We start from the raw sequence: 14,406 nt of genomic DNA, 5'->3' as shown, positions 1-14,406 counted from the left end.
GGGACCAAATCTTTGCCTTTTAAAATATATGGAAATTAAACTCAGTAAGATTATATTGTAATATAGCAAAATATAATAATATTTTATAGATAAAAATGCAAATTTAAATTATTATATAAAATTAACATTTTAAAATATTTTAATTTTATATAAAATTTAATTACACTAATATAAAATAATATAGAAAATGTTATATATTATGTATATATAATATATTTGCTATAATATAGCAAAAGGATGGAAGAGTCAGAACCACAGCTACATTTCTTCACAGTACCTGGTTTAATATCATTGTGAAAAGTAAATCAAGGGTAGATTAGGTTAACTAGAATCTCGTCTTCTTATTATATGTTAACATACATACAGATATATGTATGCACAGGCCTATACATACACACACTGAGTCATGTATTTTATAGCTAGAAGGGACATTAGTGTGGTGATAACTTGGAGGAAATGCAAGAACATTAGCCTGTGTGTAGATCCTTAAGGTCTTAATAAAAACACTCCAGCCCAGAATACTTCTGTGAAATTCCAGTTATGAAACACATAGCCTCCAAATCCAACTTGACATTTAAAATTATATGTCACTGCTATGAAAGTTCTTTCTACTTATTTGAAAATGATTTGACAAAGGAATAAAAGGCTGATGGGGATAAAACATTCTCAACCTTACTTGCTTTCATAAAGATATAATGGCAATAGATATTTGAAATAACAAAAATTTTAAGTGGATGTGAAAATAAACTAATCTTGGTATATATTCAAAATTTCTCTTTCATTATTTTGCACAACGTAATATGCCCAGAGTTCAACTTCATCCTCTCTAATAAATGTATTAAAAAAACATGAAAGAGAAGTATGAAGTTTTGGTATTTTGTGTTGCTTATTTATTAAATCTTAATGATTAGTTAGATTATATAATATGTGATAGATTTGAAGGACAATATGCAGCATTGAGTTAATGAATTAAAATAAGTTGTTTCTTTAGTGTATGGCTTGTAAGTAGCAATAGAGACTTGACAATTGTATTATTAGGCCAGTTTATAAATAAAACACTTTAGAATCTGATCCAACACAAGTTTGTATATTCAGTTCATTATCTGTATGTTTGTATGTATATGTGTACCTGTGTGTGTCTTACAGCTGTTATTTCAAGAAACCAAGAAGGGCCAGGAGAAATGGGAAAGGCTGTGCTGATTCCTAAAGATGACCAGGAGAAAATGAAAGAACTGTTTAAAATCAATCAGTTTAACCTTATGGCCAGTGATTTGATTGCCCTTAACAGAAGTCTGCCGGATGTAAGATTAGAAGGGTGAGTTTACATTTGTTGTATAATCTAATATACTAGCAATCTCCAAAGTTTAGAATATCTTGAAAGTTCAGTTAACTCAGATTATTTGAATCTAGAGCTATATGGTTCTGAATACCTATGCCACCGCAGGAATTAACTGTGTGTGCATGTGGTAAGAGATATGAACTGTGTCCTTCTCTGGGAGAGCAAAATATCTTACTTGCAATGGCATTGCAGAATATACAACCGAACAGGACTTTTTTGCCTTCATTAAATATCTTTTTATTTTGTTTTGCTTTATCTTGCCAAAAACAGAGCAAATGTGATCTGTGATAAATTGTTTTCTTGTCTATGTAGAAAGCTCTTACATTTGCTTTTAAAAAATATATGTTTTGCTATTTCAGCATAAAAATAACCTATTGCCTGTGTGATTATTGACACTTTAAAATGATTTATTGAGGATTCTTCAGCACTTTATGATATTATTTATAATTAGAATGCTCAGTTATCAGCCATGGAGGATATATACTCATTTAGAAATAATACTGTATGAAAATTATGCTGAAGATTCCAACACTTATGTGATTAACTGTAAGCCATGCTTTATGTAGTTGAACATATTTTAAATGGATGTAGTAAAAATCATATTTAGTGACAGTATTGTCATCCTTATATATAGTCCTAACAAAGTAAGCTATTGGCACTTAGAAAAGAAAATCTCCAAGTTTACAAATATCCTCCAGAACACACTTCTGTTTATAAAGAAATTGTTCTTTAGGCATGTAATGACTTTGTCTATATACAATAAAATCATAATTAATGCATATTTTGCTACATTTAATGAGTTATGTTACATTAGGGCTATGGTGACATTAATATATTTACTAAGTATGAATTTTTTTCCCTTTCTGAATTATTTCAAGTAAGATCAAAATAAAGTAACCCAAGTCTTACTGATACACTAGCCTAGGTTTTCAGAAGATTCATTTGATAGCCAAGTATTAGTAACTGGTTTTGTATACCCTTGTATGCTTTTGAAATGTCTCTCTCAGCAAACCACAAATAACTACTTATTATGGATGTTTTGGATTCCTAGCAAATTGCTAAAATGTCAAATTTAACATTTGTGCATTCCAGAGGATTTTTACAGGTAGTTCTGTCCATATTTGTAATGTATTTGTATATGTCTAGATATATTTGAATTTTTAAAGATATACAATGAGCATATACTTTTAAATAATTTTGAGTATTTTATATGCTGAGTTCATGTTTTAATTTTGCATTTATTACCTTGTTTTATTTTGATAAAATTGGTAAATGTGATACTTAAAACCATGTATTCAGTAAAACCATGTACACACTATTTCAATTTTTTTTAAATCAATTTAAAGATTAAATATAATATATAAGTATAAATTACATATCAGATCTGGAATGATTATGGTAAGAACTATTTTAATACAGAACTCTCACTTAAAAAATCATTACTGAGCATCCATTTAAAATATTTGTGGCCAGTGGTTTTTACTTCTTTTAAGAATTACTTAGTGAAGGCAAAGGCCCACTCCAGTACTCTTGCCTGGAAAATCCCATGGATGGAAGAGCCTGGTAGGCTGCAGTTCATGGGGTCGCTAAGAGTCAGACACAACTGAGCGACTTCACTTTCACTTTCACTTAGCATAATAAGTACTAGAAGAATTAAATCTTAAACTTATATACAGTCTGTGGAACAATTCTTCATTTAAAACAACTGTTTGATTCAAATTGCTCGGTATAAAACCTGTAAAAGATGCCATACCTACTATAGATATTTTTGCTTGAATTTTCAAGTTTTGCAAATAATAGTAGTGAAGTAAATCATTTTATGTTTTATTTTTGTGACATCACAGTGTATGCAATTAGTAAAGTAAAAATAAATACTATCCACAATTCCTAGGCAAATCATAAAGTGTATATGAAGTTCACTGGGAACATTTGCAAGTCATTTTGAATGACTCAATTTTGTGACTGCCTGGGAATAACTACTTTTTAGAAACACACTATGAGTCAGCTATCCAAACATTTTTAAAAATGTAAAAAGCTGTTAATACTCATTTGATGTAGAAAACCATTTTCCAGTTTTGGTATTACAGTTCAGTTTTTGAACAGTTATATCTCAAGACATATGACACATTAAGCTAGTTTCAGTGATGATTGATATACCAAGATATTAAAAATGCAATTTATAATTTACAAAGATCTTTATTTTAGTGAAAAATTGAGTTGATATTTATTTAGAAAGGGTTTGAACTGCCAAACAGTGGATTCATTAAAATATCTCAGACTATTTTACTAGAATATATCTTTAAACTAGCTTGACTGAATTCAGAAAATTGTCCAAAAAGTTTAATGTTGTGTTTGACCTTAATATCTGTCTACAAATATTTGAAGATATAGTCAGTGTTGGCCTGAAACAAATAGACTGCCAGATATTTCTCCAGCAAAGATGGGTTTATTTAGGATCAACAGAGAATTGCAATTCAGTGTCAGCTACCCTGGCAAGCCACAGGCAAGTCCCCACATAGCAAGAGAAGAACACTTTTATAGACTGAAAGAGGAAGTCAGGAGTCAATCCTAACTTCAATCCTGGTCTCCCACTTCATCTTCCCACGTACATTCACACATCCATTCTCTATGTCTGCATCTCTATTCAATTCAGTTGCTCAGTTGTGTCCGACTTTTTTGTGACCCAATGGACTGCAGCACACCAGCTTCCCTGTCCATCACCAACTCCTGGAGCTTGCTCAAACTCATGTCCATCGAGTCAGTGATGCCATCCAACCATTTCATCCTCTGTTGTCCCCTTCTCCTCCTGCCTTCAATCTTTCCCAGCATCAGGGTCTTTTCCAGTGAGTCAGAAAGCCAGATTCTTTGCATCAGGTGGCCAAAGTATTGGAGCTTCAGCTTCAGCCTCAGTCCTTCCAATGAACATTCAAGACTGATTTCCTTTAGGACTGACTGGTTTGATCTCCTTGCAGTCCAAGGGACTCTCAAGAGTCTTCTCCAACACCACAGTTCAAAAGCATCAAAATGTGACAAAACGTGGTCCATTGGAGAACGGAATGGCAAACCACTTCAGTATTCTTGCCTTGAGAACCTCATGAACAGTATGAAAAGGCATCCCTATTGCTGCCCTGCAAATTAAGTTCATCTGTACAGTTTTTCTTGATTGTACACACGTGCATTAATGTATGATATGTGTTTTCCTGACTTCACACAGTGTGACAGATTCTAGGTTCATGCACATCTCTACAAATGATGTATAATGTTGTTCTTTTTATGGCTGAGTTATAGCCCATTGTGTATATGTACCACATCTTATTTATTCATTCCCCCTTTGATGGACATTTAGGTTGCTTCCGTGTACTGGCTATTATAAATGGTGCTGCAATGAACACTGGGGTTCATGTGTCTTTTTAAATTATGATTTTCTCAGGGTGTATGCCCAGTAGTTGGATTTCTGGGTCATAGTGTAGTTCTATTTTTAGTTTTTTAATAATGATTTTTAATAGAAACAAATAGACCTTTGAAATATTGGAGTATCTCTGCTTTTAGCAGTTGTGACTCTAAAGAAGCAGAAGTCAAATGCATTGAGCATCCTTTCACTATCTCAAAAGGTGACGATGGCAAATACTGTGCTGAGTATGCTATCATCGTTTGTTTTGATGGTGCTGAGGCAGCATCTTTAATCTGTGGCTACTTCAGCTCAATGGGATTTAGTTTTCCTTTTGCAAATGAAAAGTGGTGAATTTGGGATATAGAAGAACCAACACAGTGCTTTTGGACAAGATATTCGGAGGGCCTCTACAAATTTTGTCAGTTGAGTCTTAATGATGGAATTAGATTACTCATCTGAACCAGAAAATTGGTGCAACAATCCACACCAGTGTGAATGTCATAAAACCAGCCAAACAGCAAAGACTTGTCAAAGTACCTAGCCAATAAAATAGATTACTCAAATACCATGAAATTCAAGAAGAGTTCTACTAGGAAGGAATCATCTTTCCTAACTTTAGTCACAGAAAAGACAGTAACCAGTCTACAGGAGAACATTTCAGTCCAGTGTGGAAACATATAGACTGTGACTGAAACATTTATATCTATTAGAGGAAATTGTATGAAGTCCAGTTGCCAAACCTCATATAGACCATTTGCAAAATACCAGAGAGCAGTAGGTATTTGAATACCTTAGAGTAGTAGAAATAGACTTCCCTGGCTTGTACTTGGACAAGTGGGACAGTGAGGTAGGCACTGCTTGTGGTCTTGTTAATGTTTCCCTACCATATTGATTCATGAAACTTTTTTGGTCAGTAGACCAGTGGTTTAATGCACGTACAGTGGTGAGGAGTGGGTATGTTAGAGTCTCAGGTAGGACTGGGTTCTTATTGGTCCAAACTAGAGCTTTCTCTTTTTATCAAACCAATAGTTGGTGCATTTCCAAACTTATTTTTTGCTTTTCGGAGGCCAGTTGCTGGACTCTCTAACCAGTTTTACTAAATTATAATTTGGATAATTTGGAAATACCTTTTGAACCATGACAGATGCTTGCTTACTGTTGGTCCTTTTAAGGACAACATTCCTTGCAGAAGTATCAGCAAGATCATTCCTCTTAGCTTCAAGAAATTTAAGTTTAGAATATACCAAACTGTTAATAATCACTAAAGTGGCAGGTAAGATGTTTACATGCAATAATTCCTGACCATCAGGTCCATTATAAATTTTATTTCCACTGGAAATAAGGAGGCCATGTTGCTTCCACAACCTTCCAAAGTTGTGAGCTACTTCAAAAGAGTTTCTACTGTTAGTATAAGTATTGGCAGTTTTGTCCTTGGCTTAGGTTCAAGCTCATGTTAAGAGCATGTAGTTCATCCTGTTGAGCTGAAGTAGCCACAAATTAAAGATGCTGCCTCAGCAACATCAAAACAAATTATGACAGCATACTCAGCACACTATTTGCCATCGTCATCTTTAAAATAAAAACCATTGGTGAACCTTGAAAAGTCAACATTATCCAATGGAATTTACTGTAGATCATTATGAGGGGACAGGAGGTGGTGCACCAGTGTTAAGCAGTCATGAGGAGCCTTGTGGGTGATGGAGGGGGAAAAGAGTAGCCAGGTTAAGGTTATTATAACAGAAAAGAGTTCTGTGAAGGGCAGTTAAGAAAAGGGCTTCATAGAAGGTAAGATGAATGCATTCAGGAGAGGATTCAAGAGAGCTTCTACTGTATCAGATACAAAAATGTTTAAACGGATCACACAAACATTTTCTTGGTGGCCTTAACCGAATGGACAGTAGTCTGTACGGCATTAAGGCAAGGCAGTATCCTAGTGTCCATGGTCTTGTTGCTAGCTTTAATACTTTATAAGTTGGTGATTGAGGTCTGTGTTTTGGGTGAGTAATCCAAAGGTGTTCCCTTCCTTTTCATTTGCAAAAAGGAAAACTAAATCTGACCGTTCTGATGCCCAAGGGTTGGTGACTTCATCCAACTCTCCTTTAGGACCTGAAAACTGTGTCTTCCAGTCTATCCCCTAAATTGGATTAAATTGAGTTGGGATTATTTTATTTATTTTTTTATTGTGTATAGTTGCTTTACAATGTTGTGTCAGTTTCTGCTATACAGCAAAATGAATCAACTCTGTGTATACATATGTTCTCTCTTTTATGGATTTCCTTCCCATTTAGGTCACCACAGAGCATTAAGTAGAGTTCCCTGTGCTCTACATCAGGTTCTCATTAGTTATCTGTTTTATACATAGTGTATATATGTCAGTATATGTATGACAATACCAATCTCCCAATTCATCCCAGCGTCCCTTTTCCCCATTAGTGTTCATCCATTTGTTCTGTATGTCTGTGTCTCTATTTCTGCCTTGCAAACAGGTTCATTTGTACCGTTTTATAGATTCCACATGTGTGTATTAACATATGATATTTGTTTTTCTCTTTCTGACTTACTTTACTCTGTATGACAAGACTCTAGGCCCATCCACATCTCTACAAATGACCCAGTTTCATTCCTTTTTTATGGCCAAGTAATATTCCATTGTAAGTACCACATCTTCTTTATCCATTCATCTGTGATGGACATTTAGGTTGCTTCCATGACCTGGCTATTATAAACAGTGCTGCAATGAACATTAGGTCCATGTGTTTGTTTTTGTTTGTTTATCTTTTTTCAGGTCACCTGCCCAGTAGAGGGATTACTGGATCATGTAGTAAATCTATCTTTAGTATTCTAAGGAAGCTCCATACTGTTTTGCATAGTGACTGTATCAATTTACATTCCCACTGACAGTGCTAGAGGGTTCCATTTTCTCTACACCCTTTCAGGTGTTTATTGTTTGTAGATTTTTTTATGGTGACCATTTTCACTGGTATGAGGTGATATCTCATTTTAGTTTTGAATTGCATTTGTCTAATATTCTCTGGTAATTACTGATGTTGAGAGTCATTTCATACGCCTCATGCCTTTTTCATAATCATTTACTGGTCTTAATCTTAAAATCATATTTTGCAGAGAGGCAATTTTAGGCTTCTTATAACATTGGAAAGCCTCATAATACCAATCAAAATAAGTATTCCATCACTTCTGGAAATTTTTAAACCAGTTCAATTTTAAGGAAATGAAGTTTGGGGATTTCTAAAGTTCCCCATCCTTGCCATTGAGATTCTATTTAAATTGCCTTTGGTCAGCTCTGTCTATTTATTTAGAAATGTAAATGAGGAAGGACCCTTGTTTTTAAACATAAAATCAACCAGAGACCCTGTAGATAAAGCACTCTCAAAATATTAATAGTTAAGTAACTGGGATCCCATTTCCTGAGGATTTTCCTCTAGAGCAAAGAAAATTTTCAAACAATTTAAACAGTTTGAAACACAATTGGTTTAATTCAAAAAGCTTACAAATCAGGCCTTAGAAGATAGCTTGGTCCTGACGGAGCTAGACTGAAGGCTTTGGTTTTTTAGCCAGTCTTCAGAGGACAGCCCCCAAAGGAATAGGCCAAAAGTTGAAAAACCAGAAGTTTCATCTGAAGCAGTCCCGTCCTGAAAGAATTGATCCAAAGGCCATTTTCAGCCAGCTTCAGTTGAAATAGTCTGATCTCAAAATCAGACCAAAGTGTCAAAGGAGTAGTCACATACAGAACAAAACATTAACCAGAAAGACAAAACCTTTAAATAGATCCTGGAGAAAGCTTGCAGGGCGTCAGACGCTAAAGGATGTGAGCTCGAATCCAGGGAAAAGATATACATTCAAACTCCAGGGTTGGCGAGAAATGCAGTGAATGGCAATGGGCTTAATTGTGGGTACCACGCTTATTTGTTCACCAGCCCTGGAGCTATAGGGAGTCTCCTCTGGTTTCTGAAAGAACCACCAGAATTTTGACCTGAAAGAAATAGACTGGCAGTTATTTCTCTAACATATGGGTTTACTCAGGATTAACAGAGAATTGCAATTTAGTCTACAACCATGACCAGCCACAGGCAAGTCCCTGCACAGCAAGGAAGGGGTACACTTTTATAGAGAGAAAAAGGAAGCTGGGAAGGTAGGGACAAAAAGTCCATGGCTTTTCATTGGCTGAGTTGTTGCCATGAAAGAGAGTCAAAAAAAAAATCAAAACTTAATTTTATTGTGGAGTTTAGCCGGTTAACAATGCTGTGATCGTTTCAGGTGGATAACAAAGAGACTCAGTCATACACAGACATGTATCCATTCTCCAAAATGGGAATCTTTCATCTTCCTGTTGGTCTCTGCTGTCAGGGTAGGGTGTGAGAGCTCTCCCTTCTGCTGTCTGACTCTGCTTAATTGAGGTTTCTTTTTATTAATTTTTTTACAAGAGGAATAAATCTAAATATCTCATGTTTCCAAAGAGAAGAAACTAAATATGAAATGTGTTTTATTGAAGGCAATTGTGATGAAACATCAGGACAATTTGGAATTAAGTTTGAGAATGTCCATCTCTGGAGATGTTGAAATTTTTATATCAATTTGTTTATTTACTTAATATATTTAACTTATTAAATTGTATAATACATTTATATATTATGTTCATTTATGGCCATAAATAATAGAATCACAAATGATTATGGTATTTGATATTTTAAGTACAATCAAGGCTGAATGAAGCAATAATAGTGAAAGTCACTCAGTCGTGTCCGACTCTTTGCGACTCCATGGAATTCTCCAGGCCAGAATACTGGAGTGGGTAGCCTTTCACTTCTCCAGGGGATCTTCCCAACCCAGGGATCGAACCCAAGTCTCCCACATTGCAAGTGGTTCTTTACTAACTGAGCCACAAGCAGTAACCAAATTTATTACTTTTTTTTTTTTTTAAGGCTCTCAGGTTCTGCGATTCTTATGTTTGAATTGATATAAGTATAAATAAAATTCCAGACAGCTGTAACCAGCCCTTTCTCTTCTTTGCCCATCCTCCATAAATTAAAAAATAGTACAGTGTCATAAAATTATATTCAGAACTTGGAGAAAAATGACTAGCAACTTGTGTTGATGGATCAGCATTAGGGATTTGTTAGCATGTTTCTCAACTGTTATGGGTCTAATACTTTGTAAATTGATATAGTTTGAATTGAAGAAATGAGGCCTACATATTTCTGCTTCAGAAAGCAAGCAAATAGGTGTCATTTTGTTTGGTTTTCTTTTTTTTTTTTTTAATTTAATTTAATTTTTTTTTAATTTTTTTAAATTTTTTAATTTTTTTTTTTAATTTCAGGTATACACGTGCTCCCCATCCTGAACCCTCCTCCCTCCCCCTCCCCATACCATCCCCCTGGGCCGTCCCAGCGCACCAGCCCCAAGCATCCAGCATCGTGCACTGAACCTGGACTGGCATCTCGTTTCATACATGACATTTCACATGTTTCAATGCCATTCTCCCAAATCTTCCCACCCTCTCCCTCTCCCACAGAGTCCATAAGACTGTTCTATACATCAGTGTCTCTTTTGTTTGGTTTTCTATCTAAAGGTTTAAAAATAATATTTAACTAAGAGAGAAAGGGAGAGGGACAGAGAGTCTTTATAACCAAACTAAGGAAACCCATTAAGTGATATTAAACACATTATTTTAGCAATTAATATACTGATGTATGCCAAATGCTGTTCTGTGTGCTGAGGATATAGCAGTAAACAAAACTAAGCCTCTGCTTCATGAAACTTAGAACAAATAAAAGAATGAAGAATGGTAAGGAATAAAGAAAGATTAATAAGAGAAATCCTTTTTAAGAAACTTGTATTTGAGTGACTTAAGTGGACCTTAAGCACCTAAATGTTATAATTTCATTTTCCTAATACACAGAGCTGTAACATATTTTCTAGAATCTTGAAACAGACCATGCCAGAAATATAGCAGACATATGGTTGTATAAAACTCCATGAAGATACAAAAGCAAACGTGTAGATGTATGTTTGCCTGTGCCTGTGTGCATGTGTGTGTAATTGTATCATTGTCTGAAAAGTGTTCAAACTGTATTTCCGTGAAATGCAGCAAAAATCACAACCTGGTTTGCAAAAGTCATCAGTAGTCAATGCTATCCTCTAGCGCTAGGCTTTCCTGAAATAGAGAACACAATATGATCATGATTAATCAGGTACTGACTCTATTCCATTATATGTAAAACAAATAGGAGGAACAAAAACCCAACTTTGGGGACATTTTTCAAGTAATAAGGGGGAAAATCTCTAGGTATGGAGCCAAAGAACATAGGTTTAAGATCTGACTCTGTGGCTTCTTATTGGATCTTGGGTTTAAGCGATTAATTTTCTAAGCCTCAATTTCCATTCACTGATGAACTCAGGTTGTGGTTTTTCTGTCGTTCAGTCACGTCTGACTCTTTGCACCTCCATGGACTGCAGCATGCCAGGCTTAACAGTCCTTCACTATTTCCAGAGTTTGCTCAAACTCATGTCTGTTCAGTCAATGATGCCATCCAACTATCCCAACTTCTGTCGCCCCCTTCTCCTCCTGCCCTCAATCTTTTCCAGCCTCAGGCTCTTGGCATCAGGTGGCCAAAGTATTGGAGGTTCAACTTCAGTAACAGTCCTTCCAATGAATATGCAGGTTTGATTTCCTTTAGGATTGACTGGTTTCATCTCCTTGCTGTCCAAGGAACTCCTAAAGAGTCCTTCTTCAGCACCACAGTTAAAAAGCATCAATTGCTAAGTCCTCAGCCTTCTTTATGGTCCAACTCTCACATCAATGCATGACTACTGGAAAAACCATATCTTTGACTATATGGACCTTTGTCAGCAAAGTGATGTCTCTGCGTTTTAATATCTGTCTAGGTATGTCATAGCTTTTCTTCCAAGGAACAAGTGTCTTTTAATTTCATAGCTGAAGTGACCATGGTCAGTGATTTTGGAGCCCAAGAAAATAAAGTCTGTCACAGTTTCCATTTTTTTCCCCATCTATTTGCCGTGTAGTAATGGAGGTGATGGAATTCTAGTTGAGCTATTTCAAATCCTGCAAGATGATGCTGTGAAAGTGCTGCACTCAATATGCCAGCAAATTTGGAAAACTCAGCAGTGGCCACAGGACTGGGAAAGGTCAGTTTTCATTCCAATCCCAAAGAAAGGCAATGCCAAAGAATGCTCAAACTACCACACAATTGCCTCATTTCACATGCTAGTAAAGTGATGCTCAAAATTCTCCAAGCCAGGCTTCAGCAGTACATGAACTGTGAACTTCCAAATGTTCAAGCTGCTTTTAGAAAAGGCAGAAAAACCAGAGATCAAATTGCCAACATCCGCTGGATCATGGAAAAAGCAAGAGAGTTCCAGAAAAACATCTATCTCTGCTTTATTGACTATGCCAAAGCCTTTGACTGTGTGGATCACAAAAAACCGTGGGAAATTCTGAAAGAGATGGGAATACCAGACCACCTGACCTGCTTCTTGAGAAACCTATATGCAGGCCAGGAAGCAACAGTTAGAACTAGACATGGAACAACAGACTGGTTCCAAATAGGAAAAGGAGGACGTCAAGGCTGTATATTGTCATCCTGCTTATTTAACTTATATGCAGAGTACATCATGAGAAACGCTGGGCTGGAAGAAGCACAAGCTGGAATCAAGATTGCTGGGAGAAATATCAATAACCTCAGATATGCAGATGACACCACCCTTAGGGCAGAAAGTGAAGAGGAACTAAAAAGCCCCTTGATGAAAGTGAAAAAGGAGAGTGAAAAATTTGGCTTAAAGCTCAACATTCAGAAAACTAAGATCATGTCATCTGGTCCCATCACTTTATGGGAAATAGTTGGGGAAACAGTGGAAACAGTATCAGACTTTATTTTTGGGGGCTCCAAAGTCACTGCAGATGGTGATTGCAGCCATGAAATTAAGACACTTACTCCTTGGAAGGAATGTTATGACCAACCTAGATAGCATATTCAAAAGCAGAGATATTACTTTGCCAACAAAGCTCCATCTAGTCAAGGCTATGGTTTTTCCAGTGGTCATGTATGGACGTGAGAGTTGGACTGTGAAGAAAGTTGAGTGCTGAAGAATTGATGCTTTTGCACTGTGGTGTTGGAGAAGAATCTTGAGAGTCCCTTGGTGCAAGGAGGTTCAACCAGTCTATCCTAAAGGAGATCAATCCTGGGTGTTCATTAGAAGGACTGATGCTAAAGCTGAAACTGCAATACTGTGGCCACCTCATGTGAAGAGTTGACTCATTGGAAAAGACCCTGATGCTGTGAGGGATTGGGAGCAGGAGGAGAAGGGGACAGCAGAGGATGAGATGGCTGGATGGCATCACCAACTTGATGGACATCAGTTTGAGTGAAGTCCGGGAGTTGGTGATGGACATGGAGGCCTGGCGTGCTTCAATTCATGGGGTTGCAAAGAGTCGGACACGACTGAGCAACTGAACTGAACTGAATGGGCCCACATACCATGATCTTCGTTTCTTGAATGTTGAATTTTAATCCAGCCAACTTTTTCACTGTCGTCTTTCACCTTTTTCAAGAGGCTCAAGTAATCAAGTAATTAACCCACCAATCCCTGTCATTTAGCTAATATAGGCTTAGCCTTGAGAACAAGAAAATGGATATAATATCACTAACTGTAAGAAGTAAAAAGAATATATTTACATAAACAATAAATTATAATATTGTATGGACACATCAAAAATGATGAAGGATAAAATCGTGCTGAGTTCCTAGTGTAATTTTTATGTTCATTATCATTCTGTAGAATTCTTTCATACCCTAACCATTTTTTTTTTTTGACTAAGCAAGGAAACTTTTTAAGCTCCTGGCTTCTCTCTTTACTCTGCCACTCTTTTTGAATAAGAAATTAACAGTAATTATTGGGTGAATATTTATAAAATAGCTGTAGGCAATTAAAACAAAATGTTAAGGTTCTTTAGCATTTACTTGTATTCAGACATTTAATAGCACTTTAAGTTCTGATATTGAGTTATTTGAAGGTTATAATGCAGCTGGCATTTAAATATATTTCATCAGGGGAAAAATGAGAAAATAGGAAATTTATTTCAGCTATTTATAGCTCAGACCGAATAGCTGCTTCTTATGTATGCGTACTTGCAAGCTGATAAACAGAAAAAGAGTCTAGCACACTTGCGTTATTAGTGCAAAGATGCTGTAGCATACAAATTTTGAATAAGATGCTCTCAAAGGACAAAGACTTTATTTACTTTATCACACAGAAGTAAACCATAGTATATATATTTTTAATGTGGTCAATCTCATAAGTGTACCTGTCCATTTATATCGATTGCCTTTCCCATGAATTAAAATACAATAAATGTAGCATTGATTGCACAAGTAGACATAGAAATGAGAATATTAATTGGATTTCTGATCTCTGTTCCATATCTTTTCAATTTGAGAATTGCTACAGCTTTCATATGCTGGCAAAATTTTTGCCTGTGAAGATAATAATAATAATTTCTCTAATACTTTGATTTATGTAATGTGTTCATGTGTAGAATTAATTTCACTTCCCCAATTAGAAGTAGTGTGTAAGTACTCTGTCTGTGTGTTTGTATATGCATGTAAATATGTATACATATATTTGTATATTAGAAGAAGTT

General features: G+C 35.8%; 1 protein-coding gene across 7 annotated transcripts in view; it reads left to right on the top strand.

The window, feature by feature from the left end:
• Positions 1–14,406, top strand: part of GALNT13 (polypeptide N-acetylgalactosaminyltransferase 13) — a 655,101-nt gene that overhangs the window by 269,471 nt on the left and 371,224 nt on the right. For all 7 annotated transcript variants that reach the window (XM_061437749.1, XM_061437740.1, XM_061437723.1 and 4 more), the window contains one exon: positions 1,147–1,315. In XM_061437749.1, coding sequence (XP_061293733.1) covers positions 1,147–1,315 — 169 coding nt within the window. The remainder of the gene's footprint in view (positions 1–1,146; positions 1,316–14,406) is intronic.

This window comes from Bos javanicus, chromosome 2 (genome assembly GCF_032452875.1).
Source record: "Bos javanicus breed banteng chromosome 2, ARS-OSU_banteng_1.0, whole genome shotgun sequence".
Classification (NCBI taxonomy): Eukaryota; Metazoa; Chordata; class Mammalia; order Artiodactyla; family Bovidae; genus Bos; species Bos javanicus.
The sequence above is the reverse complement of the archived record's forward strand: the minus strand, read 5'-3'. Positions and strand labels throughout refer to the sequence as shown.